The sequence below is a fragment of the Miscanthus floridulus genome, chromosome 9 (genome assembly GCF_019320115.1).
Source record: "Miscanthus floridulus cultivar M001 chromosome 9, ASM1932011v1, whole genome shotgun sequence".
In the NCBI taxonomy this organism is placed as follows: domain Eukaryota; kingdom Viridiplantae; phylum Streptophyta; class Magnoliopsida; order Poales; family Poaceae; genus Miscanthus; species Miscanthus floridulus.
The window spans coordinates 11687857-11711217 of record NC_089588.1 but is presented as its reverse complement, the minus strand read 5'-3'; the positions used below and the strand labels follow the sequence as shown (position 1 = coordinate 11711217).

The window sequence follows — 23361 nt, the reverse complement described above, 5'->3', positions numbered from 1 at the left end:
CTATCTCACGTGCTGCCGTCGGATGCAGGACGAAAGAGAGGGAGGCACGGGGCCATGCCGGAGCGGAGGAGCCGCTGGATCTGAGAGTTGGGAGAAGGAGGGGAAGGGAGATTGGCTGCGCCATGGCCAAGCCGCCCGAGCGCTTCGCCTCTACGTCCGCGTGACGCGCAGCCGAGGAGCACCGCCTCCGCGTGATGCGCCGCCGCCGTGGCTAGTCTTCACGCCTTCGCGGGCAGGGGAGGGGAGTGGGGAGCGGCGGGATTGGGGGCAGCGACGAGGTAGCGAGGAGCCGAGGAGGGGAGTGGGGAGCGGTGGCTGGCGGGGTAGCGAGGAGCCGAGGAGGGGAGTGGGGAGCGACGGCCGACGGGGTAGCGAGGAGCCGAGGAGGGGAGTGGGGAGCGGCGGATGGCGGGGTAGCGAGGAGCCGAGGAAGGGAGTGGGGAGCGGCGGCCGGCGGGGTAGCGAGGAGAGCCGAGGAGGGGAGTGGGGAGCGGCGGCCGGCGGGGTAGCGAGGAGCCGAGGAGGGGAGTGGGGAGCGGCGGCGGCGGGATTGGGAGTGGCGACTGGGGAGGGATTAGGTCATTAGGATTTAGGGGCAGGCGGCCAGGCAGGGTGGGATGTGAAGGGCGTGGGGCAGGCGGGGCAGCGACCAGCGACTCAGCGAGGAGGGGATTAGTTCGGTTATTTTGGTTAACCGAGCACTAGAACCGAAATAACCGTAGTAATTTCGGTTCTTCGGAACCTAGAACCGAATCTGGAACCAAATATTTCGGTTTCGGTTACTTCGGTTTCGGTTCCGGTTATTTCGGTTCGGTTCTTGGTTCTCGGTTATTTTTGTCCAGATTTATTCCTTGGTCGGCCCAGCACCGCCCTTGGGGTCGGGCGGGCCTGATCTTCTGGATCTGCCGCAGCCCTCAGCACCTCGCGGGTATATGCTTGATTTTTAGTATTTATTTTCAATCCCCACCCAATGCGTCAATTCTGTAACCTTTTTTTTTTTAAATGTGAACATATGCTGACACATGCAGTTACATTTTTCAGAAGTTGCTGGTGTTGTTTGCATCTGACTGAACCGGACTGTGTTGCAGTGAAATGTTTACACGCACATTCACTCGAATCTTCAGTTGATTAGCCTTGTTGTTCATGTGATCTCACAGTCACATGACACAAACTCAGTACTAATATAACCTGTAACAGTCAATCTGACAGTGGCAAGTTCAGAAGCTACTCATGCTGATCCATCACCACCCTCATCCATGGCCAGACAAGTAAGGCCCTGATTGGTTCCAAGTGACTAAGTTTAGTTTAGTCACCTGGTTTTTGTCCATTTTAGTCACTAAATTGCTAAATAGGGAACCTAAAAAGTGACTACACTGGTTTAGTCCTCTAGTCTCTTAGGGCCTGTTCGCTTGAACTTATCAGCCGGTTTATCAGCTAGAATGTATAGTATTTTTCTCTCATAACAAAACAGTTTCTGTCGGCTTATCAGCCAGCTTTAATACCGGCCGAACAGGCCCTAAGGGGGTGAATAAGGGGACTAAACCAGCCAAAAGACACCCCTTGCCCATCATTAATGCACTCCAGGTTGTAAAAGACCGCCAAATTATACGGGCCCACGTACACATGTCATTGTCTTACGTGCTGTGCACGGGAACCAGATAATTTCAGTAGTCCGTCACGTGTCCTCGGGGAACCCCGAATCATCCACTTTTCTCATTTGATCAGGATCATTACAGAAGACATTGGTCCTGTTTGGATCCAGGGGCTAGAGTTAGTTTGTGCTAGTTTGAGCTCAACTAGCTTAAAAGTATCCAAACAGGAGGGCTAGAGTGGGTTATTTGCAACTAGCCCACCCCAAAAAACCATCCCCCAAAAGAGGTGATTATTTGGGCTAGTTCTGGTGGGGCCCACTGGAAACTCTTATTTTTTTATTACTCCACCGCACCGGATCCTCGCGACTCCCATCCCCCCATCGCTTCCCACGCCGAGCGCACCAACGGACGCCTTCGCGACGCTTTTTCGTAGTGACCGGCCGTCCTAGCCGAGTGACCAGAAATCCGTTGGGTTCATAGTTTTCACCTCGCGTTGCCGGGCACACACGGGCTGCTCCTCGGGCTGCCAGAACAATGTAAGCATGTGTGGTTCATGCCGCTACAGACTAGAGTGACAGACAGGAGCCGTGAAGGCTGCAGTTGCTTTCCAACGGTTCGCGGGGCCCCCTTCCATGCCTGAGACGCTGCAGGGGGCGTTTTCTGATAGCGCTGCGCGGCTGCAATTTGCTTGTGTTTGGTAGAACGTGTGGACGGCGGATTTCGCGCCTCCAAGTGGTTCTCCAGCGCCCGCAGGTCAGTGTGCGGGAGGAGGCCACACAAGAACCTGCCACACCAAATCCAGCTGCAAAGACGGTTTAAATGAGCCAAATAATTAGAAAATTATATTTATTGTTAATCTAACCTTTGCATCCAAACATCTCTTGGGCTAGAGTTAGTTCAGGGCTAGTCTAAAGCTAGAAACTAGCTCTAACCTCTAGCCGAGCTAGAGTATCCAAACAGGGCGATTGTAGTATTGCAACAGTTGATACAAAAATATTACATCAGAGTTAAATAGCGGAAGTATTACAAACAATAAGTTTACAGACCATTTATTCAATTCTTACGAACCATAAGTTTTACCTTTTCATAGTAAGTAAGATAACATGACTAACATTATCTTATTCAATATATAGATATCATCCTGACCAAGGATGAGAGTACAACACGTTTACTGTTGGCTATCATCTTCCAGAACCGACATACAACATGGATAAAAGTCTATCGGCTACTGGTGTTCACCTGCAACAGGATTAACATACCCTGAGTACTTGAGGATACTCAACAAGACTTACCCAACTAAAAGAAAAGACTCCAAGGATATGCAGGCTTAAGGGATACAAAAGGGTTTAGCAAGAATCAAGAATAGCTTTTGCATAAAAACGTGCTACTTGTGGATCCTTACTTTCAACATTTTAACTTGACATTAATTCATTGATAGTATCCAATTTGCACCTGATCTAAATCAATCACTTCATTTAACATCTCATCTCATTACCATAAGTAATCATGTTCCATTGATTAACTACGATGCAGGGCAGAGGATCGAGTCTCCATAACCGAGGAGCAACGACGATTCGAACCGATTAAACCCAGCTGGGGATTCTTAACCACACGACATATGCAGGTCCTAGACCTACATATATCAACCTTTCCCATGGATCCTCCAAAACATGAACTGGATCGCACCACCCGAGAGCACAGCACTCCACCGCCCTACGCCGTCCTTGATGGTATCGCAGGGTGGGTACATGCTACTCTCGTCATCTCTCCACTTCCAGTGTGTGTTATCAATTCGCATAATGAAATAGCCAAGGTACCAGGCTTACCAGAGTATGTGGCTAGTACTGCAAAGTCTCGAACACATACAAACCTACAACGGACGGTCCTTAATCAACACAGACGGGACAAGCATGACCAGGCAACCTTGTCGGCTTAACCACCAAAAACATATCCCATGTCCCGTTCGGTCTCCATTTCCATCTATTTTTATATTCCACTTTCAAGACATTTCCTGAGTGAAGAACCTTTGCGAATGATAAACTCATCACTCGACTCTTATGAGCTAAGCATGGCTAAGCACTACTAGTCTATCATTAATAAAAGGGTGACAAGGATAAGTATTCAGAATATCAAGGTACACATGCAACAATTGGTATTCAACCATTTCCTATTACTTATTGCACATATTATAGGACTCAAGTCATAAAAGTATTTGTAAACAACAAGGAAAGGTTGGATGCTCCGGGGCTTGCCTTGGTTAGTAAATATGTTAGGTTCCTCTGATGAACCACAGATGTCAAACCCAACCTCCACTGGTGGATGCTCCCCCTCTAGAACTTGATCAACAATAACTTCCTCACTTTCGTTCACTACACGTAATAAAGGATGCATGCTTGACATTATGATAATAAACATGATGCATGAAAGATGCATACAAGTGCATGGATAAAATCAAACAAGATTAACAAACTTGAGTACAACTTTCCTTCGCAAAATAACTAGGGTTTGTATTAAACAGTGTTTAATTTATTTCTCAAAGCAAGTCATTATTTGTTATTAGAAAGATATTGATCTTCCAAGGAACAATAGATGTTTTGGTGTTCCAGTGACTTCATTCTTTAATTAAAAGTTACAAAAATCATTTACTCATTTTTCTACCTCATTTTAGTATTTATTTAATCATGAAAAAGGTATTTAAACACGCTTAAATTAATTAAGCAAGTTAGAAATATCAAAATAATACCAAACGTTTTGTGGAGACAGGTATTAGCACATGGAATTTATAGAAAAAGTTTCATAATTAAAGGATTATTATTTTGTCCTACAAAAATCATACATATAGCATTTTTCTATTAAAATATGTAATTTTTTTAGCATAGGAAAACTACTGAAAATGGCTAACTCATATTTTTAATGGATAGAGTATTTCATAACAAAGCTACACAAAATGTTTCATAATTTTATCACACTTCTATAATTAATTATGAATTAAACAAGAATCAGCACAATTTAACATTTTCTGAAATTCGAAAAGGGCAAAAATCTCTTTTTCACTCAGCTCGAGCCAGCCACAATCACTGACCAGCGGGGCCCGGTCATCGGCACAGTACTCCCGCGTGCGACCGTGGACGCACGGCCTTTGACCGGCGGGTTCTCGCCGGCGACGAAACCGACACCTACATGCTCTGGATGACCTCGCGCACACCTCTATGGTACTAATTGAACGGATTAGGGCTCGGTTCGAGCTTGCCCGCTGCTATGGCGGCATGGCGGCGCAGAGCGCGGCAGCGCTGCGGTGCTCCGGCCACTAGGGCACGGTAGAGATTCAACTAAGGGCACGATTAGCACCAGTAGCTCACCACGACCTTTCTCGGATACATGGTTGGATCAGAGGAGACGCAGAGATGGTTGCCGATGGTGAGAGCGGACGCGGAGGCGTGAACCGGCGTCGCGGCGGCGTTTCGGCGTGTCCTGCACGGTAGCGGTAAAATGGAAGCGCCGATCACTATCACGGAATCAATACGAGTTCATAGCATCCAAGGAGAGGGTGAGATATGCACCCGAGAGCTCTGGCCACGGTGAGGAGCTCACGACGGCGCTGGCGGACGGCCGCGAGGAAGAAGATGGCTTGCGGCTGACGCCGACGAAATTGGACGGCGCGAGCGGGCTCAGCAGAAGCGCAAGGATGTGGAGAAGCCTCTGCAGAGAGCAATTGGACGGAGATTGATCAACGACGATGAACTTGGCCGGCGTACTGGAATGTTCGTTGGCGGTGCCGAGAGGGAAAAGAATGGACGGCGCCGGCGCTGAAGCTTTTAAAAGGACGAGGGCGAAGTGTCTGGGCGTTCTAGCGGCTGCGCGAGCTCGGCCACGCGGATGGACGCGCGTCCAGGGACGAGAAGCGGCGTGGAGGCGGCGAAATGGCGCACGGCGACGTCGAGCAGGCTAGCTGCTGCTGCCTGTCACTGTAGCAGGCTGAATTTCCATCTTCATCTCCCTCTTTCTCTCGATTCCAAACAGCAACTCGAAGAACTTCATTACTATCACTTGTGAAACTTAAAGAGATCTCCAACTTTGTTTAAAAGGCCGACATCAAAAGATCAAAGGTTTGAGGGATCGAGAGTTTCAAAAACAGGTAACCTAAACTCAAATTGAGATTCAGTTTCAGAGTTCAAAAACAGATGTGATTAGCTATGTTTGGGTAATTAATTAGTGATTAACCATCAATCAAACACTTCAACCAATAGCACCATTTTAAAGTACAAACTTTGTACCAACTAATAGAACCAAAATTGTACAACTTTTATTTATGAAAATTCATTTATTAATTCTCCCAAAACTGAACTTTCTTACTGTTTTCCAACACTTAGCCAAAGTAGTTAAGTATGGAAAACAGTGTTAAATTCAATCTTGAGAATCAAATTTAAACATGTTTGACTTGAGATCATACCCCAACTTTGGCACTAGTGTTAACGACACTCTTTGTACCCCAAAGTTTATTAAGGCATATTTTCAAGTACTTAAACATTTTTGAAAATATAAATTCACAAAATATCTTAAGTGATGTTTTTTATAACATTTCATGGAATCACATCACAACACATGCAATATATACATGGTATAATTGAAACATGAGATGCATTTATGCCATGATGCTTGGTGATTATTCTTATTGATGATCAAGATCAGAGTTTTATTAATTGCTTAACATCTAGGATGTTACAATCCAGGTCCCCCTGCCCCTCTGCTCGCGTACCACACCGACACCCCCGACGCTCGCGCACTGCACCGACGCCCGCACGCGGCTCGGGGATGCCGTCGGCGGGCTCGCCGACCGCGACGCCGTGCTTGCGGCCGAACCGGCCCACCACGTCGTGAGGGAGGCGAGCGCGAATGTCACCTCGCCGCCGCGTGGGAGGGAGCCGCCGGAGTGGGGAAGGCCGCCAGGGTCGCTAGATCCAGAGGACGCCGAGGTGGGGGAGGCTGCCATGGCTGCGCGTCGGGGGTGGGGGAGGGAGCGCCCGCCCTGGGGAAGGTAGCCGCCGAGGTGGGGGTGGTCGTCGCCGGGCCGGGGCGGGGGACGGAGCCGCTGAGGGTGAGTGAGGGCGCTGCCACGTGCTGTGTGGCCGCTGGGTCGGGGTGGGAGAGGGGAAGAATAAGATAAGAAGGGTATTTAGGTCTTTGTACAGTAGCTTCCATGACCTTTAGTGCATAGAACCAAACAGAGTCGAACTAAACTTTAGTGCAGAACTAAATGGAACGAAACATAGACTAAATCATCGGATAGAAAAAAAATGCATTATTAATACTAGTAGTATTCTCCTTTTTCCATCTTTCGTCGTAGGCTGCCTGCTACAGCGATGATTCTAGTGCAAATAATATTTGCCTATACAAACTGAAAATTACCTAGAGACGCAAGAAATGATGAAGGCGTGGCTAATCAAATCCCCGGTGGAACAAAGAATCAAAGAATTCCTAGATACTTCTCTTTCTACTTAAACCATTCCTTCTCTTTTCGTAATTTTTGCCTGGTATGATGCGGTGGCTGCTCTACTCGTCATCTCCTCCGGCAGAAACCGAACCCCCCGGAACATGCGCGGCGCCAGCTTCCTCGCTCGGTCCAGCACCGCCCTCAGGGCCAGGCTTGATCTGCTCGAGCTGCCGCAGCACCTCGCGTGCCTCGGGCCTCACAGCCGGGGCCGGGTCGACGCAGTGCAGCGCGAGCTTGAGCGTGTCCATGAGCTCGTCCCCAGCCGTCCCCGCGGCGGCGGCGTCGCGCATGAGCTCCAGGTCGAACACCTCGCTGGTCCACTCCTCCTTGACGATGGACGCCACCCACTGCGGTAGGTCCATGCCGTTGGTGCTGTCCGCGGGGGACTTGCCCGTCAGCAGCTCCAGGATGATGACGCCCAGGCTGTACACGTCCGTCTTGGCGCTCGCCTTCTTCAGCTTCGACAGCTCCGGCGCGCGGTACCCCAGCGCGCCCGCCGCCGCCAGCACGTTCGAGTTAGCCGCCGTCGTCATCAGCCGCGACAGCCCGAAGTCGGAGATCTTGGGGCTCTGCTGCTCGTCCAGAAGCACGTTGCTGGCCGTCAGGTTGCCGTGCACGATGCTCATGTCGTCGTGGAGGTACGCCAGGCCACGCGCCGTGCCCTTGGCGATCGTCATCCGCGTCGCCCAGTCCACCGGCGTGTTTGGAGCACGAGCTGTACAGATCATTATTAGCAGACATCAAGTTCAGAGTGTCAGTTTCAGTGTCGAAGTACACAGTAGAAGAAATGAAAGGAATGCCGAGTTGAGAAATCATAAAAGGAAGTTGAATGATGCCGAGTAGCTGTTCTGTTTTCAAACAAGAATGTCTAATTCATCAGTTGTTAGGATCCGTTGTCAGGCCCACTTGTCGGGAAAGGTGTTTTCAGCACCAACTTCAGAATTTCAGTTAACAGTTGTTGCAGAGTTTTTTTATACTGAATGCTGAAAATTTTCTAGCTGGAGACAAAAATTGTCAACATGTTTCAAGTAACCTCTGAACTTTTCTGCTGGTGCTCTGAACCTCTGACTGACAGGATTTTTAGGACGTTGAGGTCTAAACTCACTTCATTCTTTTAGCTAGAATCAAAAGCAACAGCAATGCTAGCATAATCACAGTTGTGTCAGTCTTCCAATGACTGAATCTGTAGATATTCAGATTCAGACCAAGCATTTGCTGAAACATACTAGCAGACAGCAGTTAACAGGCTAGAACTGTTGACATACAAATTCCCTAATACTTGGTGAAATTTCCTGTCGATTGGCAGTGTCCCAAGCATTTTTCATACGAATTGCTTAACATTAGCTGAAAGATTTAGTTATGAACTACGATTTTGTGAACCATACTGTATATCAGAATTCAGAAAATCAATAGTAGTACTGAACAATGAACAGAGTAGAAGAGCAGAAATCTGACCGTGCAAGAATGAGTGGAGGCTGCCTTTGGGCATGTAATCGAAGACGAGTAGCTTCTCCCCCTTTGGTCCGAGGTAGTAGGCCCTGAGCGCGAGTAGGTTCGGGTGGCGGATCCGTCCCAGCACCGCCGCCTCGGCCTCGAACTCCTTGTGTCCCTTGGTGATCTTCTCCCGGAGGCGCTTGACGGCCACCAGGCTGCCGTCCTCGAGCGTGGCCTTGTACACCGTGCCGTAGGTGCTCTTCCCCATGATCTCCGCGGTGGCGCACAGCAGGTCGTCGGCCGTGAACGCCAGCGGCCCATCAAAGTGCACCAGCTTGCCGCCCACATCGCCGCCGGACTCCACCTCCGCCGCACCGGCCCCTGGCTTCTCGCCGCGCCCGGCCGCGGCGGCACCAGCGCCAGCGCCAGCTCCAGCCTCCTTGGCCGCCTGCTTCCCGCTCCGTGTTCCGGCAGTACCGCCGGAAGACCTCTTGTTCCTGCCCAGGAAACAGAGCAGGAGGCAGCAGAGGAGCAGCAGGACGAGGACGCCAACGACGATCCCGGCGACGATGAGCACGAGCTCCTTCCTGCTGAACTTCCGGCCTCCGCGCCCGCGTGGTTCCTCCGCGGGCGACGCCGGCGCGGGGGACGGGGACGCCGGGCAGGGCGTGGAGGCAGAGTACCCGCAGAGCAGGACGTTCCCCGTGAACGCGGGCTCCCCGAACTTGCGCGCCAGCGAGGACGGCGCCGCGCCGGAGAGGTTGTTGTAGGAGACGTTGAAGGACTGGAGCGTCGCGGTGAGGTTGTCGAGCCCTGGCGGGATCTCGCCGGCGAGAGTGTTACCGGAGAGGTCGAGCGCTTTTAGGTCGGAGAGCGCGGCGAGCTTCGCCGGGATGGTGCCGTTGAGCATGTTGCCGGCGAGGTCGAGCTGTTGCAGCTTGGTGAGCTTGGTGAGGGACTCCGGGATGGGCCCGTCGAGGGAGTTGTGCGCCAGGCTGAGGAAGACGAGCTGGTAGCTCCCGGTGATGGCCTCCTTGTCGTTGCTGCTGCTGTCGTCATCCTCGAGGACGAGCTTGGAGGTGGAAGACGGCGACTTGTCGGATCCGGCGAAGGCGTCGGGGATGGGTCCGGAGAGGTTGTTGTAGGAGAGGTCGAGGAACATGAGCGACGCGGAGGCGACGACCTCCACGGGGATGATATCAGAAAACTCGTTCCGGCTGAGGTTGAGGCGGATGAGCCTGGTGGAGTTGGCAACGGCGGCGGGGATTGCGCCGGTCAAGCGGTTGTTGCTGGCGTCGAACGCCTGCAGCGCGACGCAGGCGGCGATGGAGGCGGGGAGGGCGCCCGAGAAGCGGTTGTTGAAGAGGTAGAGGCCGCGGAGGTCCGGGAGGAAGCCGAGCGAGGACGGGACGGGCCCCGCGATGGCGTTGTCGTGGAGGCTGAGCCGGCGGAGGCGGACGAGCTGGCCGAGCCCGCGCGCGGAGAGCGTGCCCCCGAGCCCGCGCCAGGGGAGCGTGATGGCCACCACGCTGCCCAGGACGCATTTGATGCCTGCCCATGCGCCTGAGCAGGCCGCGAGGCCGCTGTCGTTCCAGGAGCGCAGGAAGCCGTAGGGGTCCGAGAGGTCGTGCTTGATGGCCTGCAGGCCCTGGTAGTCGGCTTGGGAGATCACGAAGCCGTCGCCTGTGGTGTGGTGGCGGTGGTGCTGCGCGGCGGTGGCGGCTGGTGGGGAGAGGAGGAGCAGGAGCAGGAGGAGGAGCGTGGGTGCGGCGGCGATGCTGTGGTTGGGGAGGCGCGGTGGAGGCCTCCGCGCCGGCGGCATGGTGTGTTTTACTGGAGGATTATGAAGCAAAGCTAGCTAATGAGCTCGGCGACGAGGAGGGAGGAAGAAGAGCAGTAGAGATTTCTGCCTGCAGTGAATGGAGAAGAGCGAACTGGGAAGAAGATGAGAGGAGGGGAGGAATGGGCGCCAACGGCTAGTAGGGAGTGATGAGCCGAAAAGGGAGGCGGCAGCGTGGGTAGGGGCCACTGGCCAGTGACCATCACCTGCACGGAGGGAAGCAGTCGGCCACTCACGAGGATTTGGAGTGCTGTTTAATTATTTATTCTTCAACGGCTAGTTCCGAACCAGGCCAAGAATGCTGTTGGACTGGCCCAATCAGCAACTCTCAGGTTTGGTGATCCGTTATGCTGCAGGTTTTGGCCTTGTACAAGAGCAGAGGCAAGCGACCCGACGTCTGTTCTTTTTTTCTTTTTTCTAACTGCTCATAGAGCAGAGGCAAGCGACCCATCATTAAAAAAATGAGTTGCTTTATAAATGTCAAATTTAAGCTAAATTTCAAATAATAACAATTTGTAAAGCAACTCAATTTTTGCCCATGTAACATGTGTTGAACAAAGATACCAAAATTAACTAGAGTTCAAATGATGCACAAATATGATTTTTTTTGAGATTTTTTATTGCCATTTGAATCCCCTAAAAATTCATAGAATATATAAGTTTTACCATTTTTGAAATTCAATAATACAAATTTTACTTAACAAAATTTAGCATGTTCTATGCCATTATCATCCTTGTTATTCACCCTACCAACCTACAAAATATCAAGATTTTTAGAGCTCTCTAGGTACCCCTTCCTTGCTTCTTAAGTTGCATTTCTAAAAAAGGTTTGAAAAAATATCAAAAGTTACTGTTCATACACCAAAAACGCCCAAAAACCAGCCCAGGGTTAAAAATTGAACGGTTTCAAGAGTTTGAGGGCCAAAGTTATCCGGTTTCGGAGTTCGAGGTTGAAATCCGGACTTTGGCGAGAGTTCAAGGTTGTAAATTGGACTTTACCCTTTAAGAAAAGGAGGAGGGAGAATCCATATGTTACTATTCACACGATTAAAATGACTGAATGGATATGAGTATCAAATTTGAAATTTTGAGTGTGAAAAAAGGAGTTTCCTTATCTTGTAATGCTAAATAGGGAATTTCTGTAACAATCGCAGCAATCTCCTAGAGCCTGTCACCAGAACTTTATTTTGGCCATCAAACACACACAACTAAACACCCGCAACGCAAGGACCCAAAAACTCTTGAAAACAGCACCCCAGACACAAACTCGTCTGCCCTATGGGCCGGAGATCAGGGCACCCGTAGTATAAGGCCCTATTTGGTTCCATTTAGTCTCTGGACTAAAGTTTAGTCCTAGCTTGTCTGGCTCTATGGACTAATTGTCATTAAAGCTGCTGAAAAAGACTAGAACACCCCACCCTTATATTCTCTTTCTCTCTCTCTCCTTGGTCCGCTGATGAACAAAGGCCAAGGGAAGGGATCTCGCCGCTGCCTCTACGGTGAGAGCTGGCCGCCATCGTCGCCACCGGAGCCAGCTATCCGCCGTCGTCGCCTCGGGAGCTAGTTGTCGCCGCTGGCACGAGAGGCCGGATCTGGTAGGGGAAGGGGTCACTGCCGCCGTCAGTTAGGGAGGAGAGGGACGTCGCGACCAGATCCGTCCGGGAAGGGGCTTCGTCGGCGTCGCAATCGGTAGGGAGAGGGCGTCGTTTGGCCGCCGTTGGGGTGCGGGAGGGCCCCGTGTCACCGTCGGGGTAGGGGAGCGCGCCAGCAGGGGTGGGGGACGCCGCTGCCGTGGGGTGGGGTAGCGCGCCGCAGGCGTTGGGGAGGGTGCACGTCGGGGGTCGAGGCGGGGACCGGATCACGGGAGGGGCAATAAAGAGGGGCAGTGGCTGTCTTTTTGGGCATTTAGTCCCCTTTAGTCACCCCCATGGGACTAATGGACTAATCCAGTTTAGTCACTTTTTAGACAACATTTTTTACATTTTAGGGACTAAAGGTGACTAAAAGCAGGTGACTAAACTTTAGTCACCCCAAACTAAACAGGGCCTAACAGAGTTCAAACCTTGAGAATCAAAGGGCATCGAAGGGCTTTCGCCATCTTCTAGCTTTGTCTCGTGTTTAGTTTTTGTTTACTGCTCCTTTGTCTTTCCGTTTATTTCCCTGCATGGAGCTCACCTCCTCATGGTTCAACGCTATTGGTGCTCTCATTCATTCGACCACATCTTTTGATGGCTTCACTCATCAAAAAAAAAAAAAAAATCTTTTGATGGCTTTATTCAACTAGAGAGTGTCACTAAGGCCATGTTTAGTAGAGCTCTACATTCCAAAAATCAGTGGATTTCTTGGAGCTACCTGTGTCTACATATATGTGTGTGTACGTGTGTGTGAGAGAGATGGAAATCTGTGGAATTGGAGTTGTGGAGCCACAGGATATTTAGTTGAGTAATTTTATTCTTATTATGGAATAAATAAGAATGTTTAAATTCTTTATTTAATCCTAAAAACTCCAACTTTGACCTCAGATCTAGAGCCAAACAGGCCCGTACTGTTGAGGAAGCAAAGTATGCATTGATCTACAACACTTAGCTTAGCAAGGAACAATCAGCAATGAGTTTATATATACAAAGGCTCCTAGCGATGAACCTATACTGACTTACCCTCATGTTCGTCTTTGCCGTGGGAATTGAAACTTCCTATAGTCTGGAGGACCCAGCCGCAGCACAGGGCCAGCCAGGCTAATACAGCCCATGAAACTCTTTGTATCTCATTTTGTCTTTTCCCTTTTGATCTTTGAGAAATTTTATGGTGTTTGCAAGAAGTAAGAACCGTCCACTAAAAGTACTCCTAGCTATTCATGTTTGTGGCTTCCAATGTTTTAAACGCAATTGATCGAGCGATTTGAGCCCAGCCCGGTACTGTACTAGGCCTGAGAGTCCCTGAGTGGGAGAGCCTCTGAGTGAGAGTTCCGCTGCCAGCCCCCTACCCTCTTCACTGGCGAGCTCGCCGGCGACAGGGTAGGTGGGCCGGTCCCCCCTTCCCGTTCCCCCTTTCCCCTCCTTGTAAAGTTCCCTTGTGGAATATGGCCCCTCCATGGGTGTTCTGAGGACCTCTATCCTCCTCATCTCCGTCGTCTTGGAGGTGGGCGGACTGCTCGCGGTCGTGGTGGCCGGCGGGGGTCTCTTCCAATCCGATGAGGTGAGCTCTTCAATAAAGCCCTTATCTCCTCCAGTGCTTCTCCCTCCCCCGCTCCCTGGTTGTGTGGGTGGCATGGTGCCGCTTCGCTCCGGTTCGAGCAAGGGTAGAGGCATGGCCAGCAACAACTTCCACAGCAGTGCCGACAAGGTCACCTACAGCACCAAGACAAGGAAGCAGATGGCAGGGTCTGGAGTGCCTCGGGTCCTTGTGTCCCAGGGCGAGCGGATCCTGTAGGTCGGAGGCATGGAACGCGTGCATCGGCGCACCTTCTCGGCCTTTCTTCGTCTCCAGCGCCCGCGCCCATGGTGGCCGAGGTCGGCTGCATCTCCCATGCGGAGGAGGTTGCGCCGGCCTCAGCGTCCGCAGTGGGGACCACTACGGTGGTGCCTTCCGCTGCTGCGGGTTCATGCATCCGTGCCGTCCGCAGCTTCCTCGGGGGCTTCCGATCTGTTCGGTGCGGGTGGGGCCTGCCTGCTGAGCTATGGGGTCCACCTTCTGAGTGCTAGGCCCTGCCAAAGCAACGTGTATCCCATGCAGGAGGCTACCCTTTCCTGGGCGGTTCCATGTCCAAATGGGGAGGACGTTGCTCCCCTCTGGTGTTGGGCCTCAGTTGCCGTCTCGTGGTGGCCATCTCTTGCTCTGTGGGTCCGTGCAAGTCTATATTCTCTTGCAATCTGTTCTTTTGTTTATCTGCATACATGGAAGTGGTAACATAGCCATTGGTGTTCGGGTTGACCGTCAGCGTCAGTTGATGCAGGTCCTCAGATTTAGCTTTAGTGGCTGTGGATCCATGTTCTTGAGTCCGGTGAAGCCTCCATCCTATCTACGGCTCAAGACTACTAATCCTCGAAGACGTAGGCCGATCAGACAATCGAGGCGAGCGTCGACTGTACTATCGGAGTGCGAGAACGAGGGCCCTCGATGTTTCTATCGTGGCCACTTCTCATGGGCCCTGTGGCCCTGACAGGCCCCGCGCCCTCGACGGAAGCATCACCTATGTCTACAGAAGCATATCAGCAGTAGCTTTTACTTGACTCTGCTCTATAATCTGGGAATTCTTTTCCCACACTGGTGCACTGTGCTTTAACGTTATATTTTAAAAGTTGTTGTTGTCCAAAAAAATGTTTTAAACGCAATTACGATTAACAAAACCAATTGAACAATTCGTGAACCTAATTCACGGATTTAAAAACCCAAAGTTAAAATTCCAAAAGTCATGTTCAATAATTAAAAAGTTGATATAATTATTTAAAAATCCATTAACATTAGTGAGCATCAATTAAGTAAAGATAAATAATATATATACATATATATTATAGCAGGTACTAAATGCAAACTAAAGTTATGGTTTCTATATGAAGATTGTTATAATGGTATATATAATTAATTACTTCTTAGTTGACATCAATAATATAGGAGCAAATAAAAATGGCAGGATTGGATTGATCAAAGAGGAGTAAATAGCTTGTGCCTCTAGTCGTCTATATAAGCAAACGCAAAGCAGCTGCAAATAACACCAAGGATCATCAAGAAACCACCGACCATTAGCACACCATGCCGCGGCACGCAGCAATGCTCGAAGAAGACTCTTATCGCCGTGCCATTGCCGATGGCTCTCCTCGCCGCGGCTGCGGCTTCCCCGCCGCTGCCACCGCCGTGCTCCCCACTTTCTTACTGCACAGAGTCCAGTTGTGAGAGGTGGTGCGCCACCTTCGGGGACAAATCCCAATGGGGCCAAATGCAGCAAGGGGGGTGAGGGGAACTACGACTGCTGCTGCGGCCCTGCTCATCATCCTCCCAAACCGTAAAAACAACAGGTTTTATCGATGATGTGCGATTGAGCAACTGATATTTTTCTTAATAAAATGGTACCGAGTGATGCATGATTGAGCAACTGTATGCAAACTGAATGCTTTGATCGATAAAAGTGCCAGATATCTTTCAATGCAATGCTAGTCAAAATCTTGCAAATTAAATTGCGTGGTTCAAGATCATGCTCCCGGAACCAGATCCTTTGACGTACTTCTCTCTGAAGTAGGGTCACTGACGTGTGGGTCCTGCTTCCATGCATCAGCGACTGGCATTACGTCAAAGGGCCCTGCAAGCATTTTCTTCTCCGATCCGTCTCCTTCTATAACTCTCAAAAGGCATATCCAATCCTATATGGAAACCACACCTATGTCTGAAGCCCGGTCCGTGCCCAAACTAGTTATTTTTACATGCAAAATGGTTGGCTGGCCGGACCGCACCTATGTCTGATTTTGCTGGCTCGATGGGATTGTTAGCTAGGCCTATGCATTGATTTTAGGCCACTGGCTTTTTTTTCACGGTAACTCTAAAAAATACTAAAGTCGGTGGGACGACCCTTTTTCCTATGCATTGAGCGCTTCGAGGTTGGTGACAAGGAAAATCTGACGGCACCTTGCCTTCTCCTTCCTTCGTTCCCCCGAAACCCTAGCGGTGCCTCCTCCCTGCTCGTCCGCGGTTGAGGGAGCCTGAATTATTTTGGGGTTTTACATATTTTTCACCTAATTGTTTATAATGAAATAAAATGTTGTGAAACATTTGTTCAAAACATTCGCTTTTGTTCCTACAAATGATCTTAAAAAAAATGGGTCTAATTGGACTTGGACCCATATGTGCGTCAGCTAACCATAGGTCTCCGTGTATATAGGAGCGAGGTCCCTTTTTCCTTCCCTGCCTACGCCGCGGCTTCTGGGCTCTTCACGTTAACAAACAAGATCCAGTGACCAGTCTGGATCTATTCTGTACGCGATTCATTGAAAAACATACGTTGTGGCTGGAAATTCAAGCATGCCTCCGTACTAAATTAAATCTTGTTTGTTGCATTAATCATGAAGGGCACCGGGCAACACGTTTACAACGTTCTGCTACGCCCATCGTCCCAGCCGGGCCACCGGAGACTTGACCTCGAGACCATATAGCTAACCCGAGCACATGGGTTTTATTCTCTCTTTTCGATGCTTTCGGCCAAAATGTACCAGTAACACTAAAAAAACATAGCTTAAATAATTCGGCCGACTTTACCTCTTGTTGGTCATCTCTTCTGAAACAGCCACTGTCTTGCTTGTTTCCGTACTCTCAGACTTCTTTTTCTTGGTGGTCTTGCTCACTTTGCTTGCCTTGGTTGTCTTCTTGCTCAGCTCCTTCTTCATTCTTTTCCCTTTCTTTTTCTGCCTCATGTCAGCTGTTGGGGGGGGGGGGGGGGGGGGGGGGGAGTTTCAGCAGCATACTCCAATGCCCTCTTGCGACTGTTAGACACATAAAACAATAGGAATGATAGGAAAAGGTGAGGAAACAAGTGATAATGCTGGGCTATTTCAAGACAGAGATTAAATACCTCCTAGTGTTTGCTGCTGGGCTGTTAGTCAGAGCTGGTGGTGCAACACTGATTTCTTGAGACAGAGCTGGGCTGTTAGTCAGAGCTAGGCTGTTAGTCAGAGCTGGTGGTGCACCTTCAATTTGTGATTGTTGGGTGGATACAGTTGTTGCTGCAGCAGTGGTCTTCTTTGTCCTTGGTCTCTTTGGTGGTGGTGGTGCATCAGAGTCATACATAGTCTCATTGCATGTCTTCATCATGTGACCAAACTGACCACACCTCCTGCACTGTCTCTGGGAAGTTGACTTTCCACCTTCTTCAACACCTTTGATCCTCCTAGTTCTTGGACGGCCTGCAGCTCTCTTTAACAATGGGGGCCAAAGTTTAAAACCCATATCTACTTCAGGCCATTGATTCCTATCGGTCATGGGCTTGATCACATGTTCATATGCCTTCTTGAACTTATCAACTGAAAAGTAGTCATCCACATAGTCCTCAACACTTCTATTGCGCATTGAATGGATGAGACAGAGAGCATGAGTACATGGCAATCCAGAAATCTGCCACCTTTGACAGCTGCATGTTCTGCTCTCAAGATCCACAGTATGCCTCCAAGTTTTCAATTCTTTAGTAGTACCTTGAATCTCTGCAGTGTTGTTGGGCCCCCTATGTATGACATACTGCAAGTTTCTACTCATAGCATGAAGTTCTTTGGTGACTTGAGGCAAGATCTTGTCTGTCAACCTCAGTGACAATGCCCTTCTGATATCTTGCTTCTCCATGATCATTTGCCTAATTCTATCCAACAGAGGAACTAAGGCAAGGGACTTTTCATTCCTAATCCAACTGTTGAAAGTCTCTACTATGTTGTTAGTAACATAGTCACATTTGCATGCATGGGAGAACCTCCATCTACACCACAAGTGCTTGTGGTTGTCCTCTATCCATTGCATTGCTCTTGGTGATGCAGCCTTCATGATGTTGTAATGGCGATCAAAGTGTCTTTGGTTGTAAGCCCTGCTGGCTGGCCACAAGTGCTTCTTGAACACTGCACCTCTATACCTCTTGTTGAAATTCTTCACTAGATGTCTCATGCACTCCCTATGTTCTACTCCATCTGAGAAGACAGAGGCAACTCCCTTATCTATACCTTTCCCTGCATCTGTGTAGATCACTAGGCCTAGAGGAGATCCAATGGCAACTTTTAGTTTCTCAAAAAACCACTGCCAGTTGTCAGCAGATTCTGACTCAAATACACCATATGCTACTAGAAAAAGCCAGTTGTGTCCATCCACAGCTGAAGCAGAAGCTAGTTGCCCTCTCCATCTCCCAGTTAGGTGGCTTGAGTCCACACCAAGGAAGGGTCTGCATCCATTCAAAAAACCTTGAACACAGCTATTGAATGCCACAAACATCCTTGTGAACCTCATCTTCTTCCCAACCAGAGCCCACTCAATGTCCACAATGCTTCCTGGATTTGTCCTCTCCACCTCAGCCTTGAATCTGAAAACATCTTCAAAGTTGTCATCCCACTTGCCTTGAAGCTCTTCCAGAGCCATTGCCATTCCATCCCAAACAACATAGTATGAAAGTGTGATGTTGTACTTTTTCTCCAAATCCTTCTTCATTTGGGAAGCTCTAGCTGTTGGGTCATGCCTCAGGATGTTAATAACCCTGTTCCTCACCTAGTGATTGTTAGCCATGTAGTTTTTTTCCAGATTTGCTGTGGTAGCACAAGTATGTTTCTGATACATCTTCTTTATCTGCCAACAACAAGTAGACATCAATAAGTAAACATCATGATCATCAACAAACATCATCAATAAGTATACATCATTAAACATCATGAATAAGTAAATATTAGCTTTGAAAAATGTATCCTCCACTTGCAATTGAGAACAGGCTTGCCAAGTTTTCCCATCCTGCAATTGAGAAGCATGTATCCTCCACTTGCACCTTTTCTTCTTGCTCTTGTATCCTTTGCAGTGCCCTCTATACCTTTTGGCTTCACTATAATGAGCTACAATTTCAAATTCTTTTAGAACAGCATACTGTCTAATAGCCCTCTTAAAGGTGTCCCCATCCTCAAATGTGACACCACAAGCTATAGTTGGGTTCTCTAAGTTAGTAACATGCTCAGAAGTCTCACAACCAGCTTCATCATCAACTAACAAATCATCATGAACAAAAGAGTCAGAGTCAGTAGCTCCTTCTTCTTGGTCATCTTATTGGTCTGCCATATATTGGTTCTCATCATTGATCCCAACATACTCCTCATCATCTTCTTCCCATACCACATCATCATCAACAGGCTTCTTGCCTCTTCCCTTTCTTCCTTGAGCAGGTATGGATTTCTCAGCTGATTCACCAGAGTTAGTTGAGTCAGCAGTGTCTGAATCACTCACTTCCTCATTGAGCGACTCAACTTCCTGGGAACCTAAACTAGACATGGCTGCATCAATAGACTGGTTGTTCTGCCCACCATCATTACCAAGCAAAGGGAGCAGCAATGGGGGATCAACAGTAGCACATGCCTCATTATCCAAAGACACACTCTGACTAAATGAAACAGGAACTGTATCATAGAAACTCACAAACAAAGGTAGCCTCCTTAGCTCCCAATAGTTCTCAGTAGCATTCATCAAAGTTGAATCAGAGGTTAGCACTGGTAGAGAATCGAGCTTTACTCCCGGTGGGGAACCCCCTCTAGTCCCGGTTCCCCACCCGGGAGCAAGCATCCGGGACTAAATGGGGGGGTCCTTTAGTCCCGGGTCAGGAACCGGGACTAAAGGAGGACCTTTAGTCCCGGTGGGTAACACCAACCGGGACTAAATGTGCCTCCTGACATGCCACGATGGCCGGCACCTTTAGTCCCGGTTGGTAATACGAACCGGGACTAAAGGTTTTTTTTTATTTTTTCTTTTCTTTTCATTTTTTTGTTTTCTTTTCAAAATAGGTTTTCGAAGTCGTATTGTACGCTGCTAATTATACATTTATACGCACATATAGTATGTTTCGGTTCAAGCACAATGAACGTATTAAATCACACAATTCAAGCATAGAAATATATATATATAATCATATATATATTTACATGCATGCATGCATATGTGTATTTTACATTATATTATTTCATGTGCATATATTATAAAAGATTGCATTACAGTTGTTGTGACATAACAAGTTTCCTCTCATCCTCTAGCTTGGCTTCAATGGCAGTGTTGGGTCAAAGTAGAACTCGCCCTTGGAATCGATGACCTGCTCATTAAAAAATCCGGCTATAGACTCTTGAATTGCTTTGATTTGGTCTTGCCGTATGACCTTTTCCTCCAACCATCAAGTCTACAGGTTTGAATTAAAGGAAAATAAATTAATATATGTACATATATATATATATATATATATATATATATATATATATATATATAAAGACATAGTAACACAATCAATAATAATAATTAAATGAATATATAGTGTATTTTTAACGTACTTTGAGTCTCTCTGTAGGAGTTCTTTGGGAGAGCACTTTGATAAACTTGCAAACATAGTAACCACAGTAGTTGTTCCCCTGTTCCTGCCTCAGACACCACTTTACGAGAAAAAGATTTGTCATCCAATCTGGTGATCCGGTGAAAGCTATATGTTTAATTAATAAAGATGATGCGATTCAAGGGACTTACTTTCAAAGGGATTACATTCAGTGGCGCTTTGCATTTTTTCATGTGTTGCTTCTCAATAAAGGTTTTCCAAACACTGCCCAATAAAAATTTGCCACGTCATCAGATATAGTTAATCATCATGTTTATGTGTATATATAGTTGCTAGAGATCCCGAAATTACCTCTGGATAATATCTATCATATCTTGGTAGTCTTATTGTGGTTTTCTCATCGAGTCATAGATTATCAAGTGACTTTTCACCAGATCAATGTCCATCAATATCCAGTGATTACTGCATGTGTTTATAGGATATAACGCATAACACTCATTAATTAACTAGAATCAACATATGAGCCATTAAGGATATGATCGACATGATTAACACTCACTTGAAGTTATAGGGAAAGAGTATATCCTTCTTGTGGCGTTGGTTCACTAAGAAGTTCATGAGGTTACTCTCTGACTCAGACTTCCAATTAGTCTTTGGAGTAATTGGGTCTTTGAATACTATATGGGGATCAACAAAACTAATTTCATTGCAGCCTTCCTTTCTGAGCTCTGTCATTGTAAATCTGCATATATATAGTACTTGTTAGGATAATTTATATGCATATACACACATATGATGAGTTTAATAATAGATCGAAAGAATTATTACTTACAGGCAATAGCAGCTAATGATAACTTTGTCCAGAGAGGTCAGGTGGCATAGTTGATGAAATTCTACAAAGTCAACATACATAACATCATCGCCACGGAACCAATGTTCATCTCTAATTCTGACACCAACGCAGAAGTCTCCACTGGTAGACGCCTGCATGTACCACTTGTTTAGCAGGTACATTTGCATCCCCAGATCAGATAAGGCTTGAGGGTTGTATAGACTCTGGCCTAGTACAAATTTTTTCTTCCAAATATCAACCTCCGCCGCACTCTCAATGTTTCCATCACCAAACATCTGGTAAAGGTCGAGACCAGTCTCATCAAGAAATTCACCAAGGTGATCCAAATCGACATCCGGAGGTATGTTTGCCTGATGCATTAATCCTAAATTCGAACCATATTCATTACCAACAACTAGCAGGGGGATTGATTGGTGCGCTTGTTGTCCGAGTTGGGCAACTCCTTTCCCTGCCCGCTTCTTTTTCTATGCCGCCTCAATTGACTTGGTGAGAGTGCGGTCATAGTCTGATAACGTTGATTTGGACGGCTTACGAGATTCCCGCTGTTGTTGCTGGTAAGAAGTCACCTTTTTTCTTAGAATATCTAGAGCTACGAAGAAGTACGGTTTCTCCGGGTTTCTCCTTGCTTCTTGATTCATTTTAATTTTGTCATAGAATCTAGACATGTCTTTTTTATATGCATCAGTTCCTTCTTCCTTCTCTTCAGATATTATTTTGGGAATAGCCCTTGGTTTCACGGTGGCTTTCTTTGCAGGCGAGGACTGGTTCTTCGTTTGAGGGGCTGGCCTCTTGCTAGGCTTCTTGGTAGGCGGGGGCGGGGGAGGCGTTGGAGACCTCCTTGGAGGTGTTGGCAGCGGCGTTGGAGACCTCCTTGGAGGTGGCGGCTGCAGCGTTGGAGACCTCCTTGGAGATGGTGTGGATGCAGCCTCGTCTTCCAACACAATGTCATCGTACAGAGCACTATGATGATCTGGCGATTGAACAATTGGATTTAGGTTGGAGGAGGATCTGCTACAAAAAAAGGAATGACATATTATTATGAGCAGATTGTTAATTATTTAAGCCAATACAAATTAATGATGTAGTGTTTTCATCCGCACGTACCTATGGTGAGGTAGTTCAAGAGGAGGTGGAGCCGACATCCTTGGAATGATGATGTAGCGCTTGCGCCATAGAATGAATGTCTTCTCCGCTTCTCCTAGAGTCTTCTCGCCATCACCTCCAGGAATGTCAAGAGGCAAATCACTAAAACCTTTTTCAGCTTTATCTACCGAGATGGTAGCATATTCTTCTTGGATTATATTCCTATGAATCCTTGGTGTCTTGGTTCGGTCGATAGGATTAACAAGACCGATAGCCACCTTGATTGTGGAATTCTCCTTCAAAATGTGTAGCTCACACGTTGTACAAGGTTCAGTGACGTCATCCACAGGGAAGCGCAGTCCTGTGTCCCCTTGATTTGGTATCTTTGTGGAAGCGCAGCTGCTTTTCAACTGAACAGATTGGCTAATGTTGATTCCTGGCTCTGATGCCTGCTTGCTTGCACTCACTGCTATTTGCACTTACCTTTTGATTTCCTCCTGCATTCTCGCTTCAAGGTTTTTTTCCCGCTCCTGTGCTTCACGCACCGCTTCCTCCAACCTCTGGAGCCGCTGTGCCTCTTCTTCCTTCTTTCTCTGGTGACTTATGTAGGAAGGTCTGTCCTGAGGGAATCCATGCTCCCACGAGACACTTCCTTTGCCTCTAGTTCGGCCACCATGCTCAATAGTCCCAATGGCGTATGTCAGCTCATCCTTCTCTCTGTTGGGCCTGAACGCACCACTAGCAGTAGCTCTCTGAGCATAAAACAATCTTTCTGCTGCTTCTTGCAGTCTTGCGCCATAAACGCACTTCCCTGTCTCCTGGTCTAGTGTTCCCCCATGACCGAAAAACCAATTCTTTGCACGTTCTCCCCACTCGAGTGATTCTGGTCTGATACCCTTGGCAAGAAGGTTTGCTTCCATTTTGTTCTACTTCTTAATGGCAGTCAGGTAGCCACCTGATCCCAAGGTATGGTGGTATGTCTTCTGTTGGGCATTACGTTGGTTCTTTATCACCCGACTCACACCCTCTTCCGAAGTCTTGTAC

General features: G+C 48.1%; 2 protein-coding genes across 2 annotated transcripts; both read right to left on the bottom strand.

The window, feature by feature from the left end:
* Positions 1-6899: 6899 nt before the first annotated feature.
* Positions 6900-10418, bottom strand: LOC136483422 (probable leucine-rich repeat receptor-like protein kinase IMK3). Its single transcript, XM_066480490.1, has 2 exons — positions 8539-10418; positions 6900-7798 (listed from the first exon to the last, which is right to left on the bottom strand). Exons 1-2 carry the CDS (start codon positions 10337-10339, stop codon positions 7143-7145), a joined length of 2457 nt encoding a protein of 818 aa, XP_066336587.1. The 5' UTR covers positions 10340-10418; the 3' UTR covers positions 6900-7142.
* Positions 10419-16888: 6470 nt separating this feature from the next.
* LOC136479234 (uncharacterized) lies at positions 16889-18451 on the bottom strand. The gene has a single exon (XM_066477168.1). The coding sequence runs from the start codon at positions 18449-18451 to the stop codon at positions 16889-16891; it is 1563 nt and encodes a 520-aa protein (XP_066333265.1).
* Positions 18452-23361: the final 4910 nt, after the last annotated feature.

Bases quoted from the DNA above. Each gene is read 5' to 3' on its own strand.
- LOC136483422 (XM_066480490.1), bottom strand. From the start codon at position 10,339: ATGCCGCCGGCGCGGAGGCCTCCACCGCGCCTCCCCAACCACAGCATC. The intron at 7,799-8,538 runs GTCAGATTTCTG...TGATCTGTACAG, and splicing joins CCTCCACTCATTCTTGCACG to CTCGTGCTCCAAACACGCCG.
- LOC136479234 (XM_066477168.1), bottom strand. From the start codon at position 18,451: ATGGCTCTGGAAGAGCTTCAAGGCAAGTGGGATGACAACTTTGAAGAT.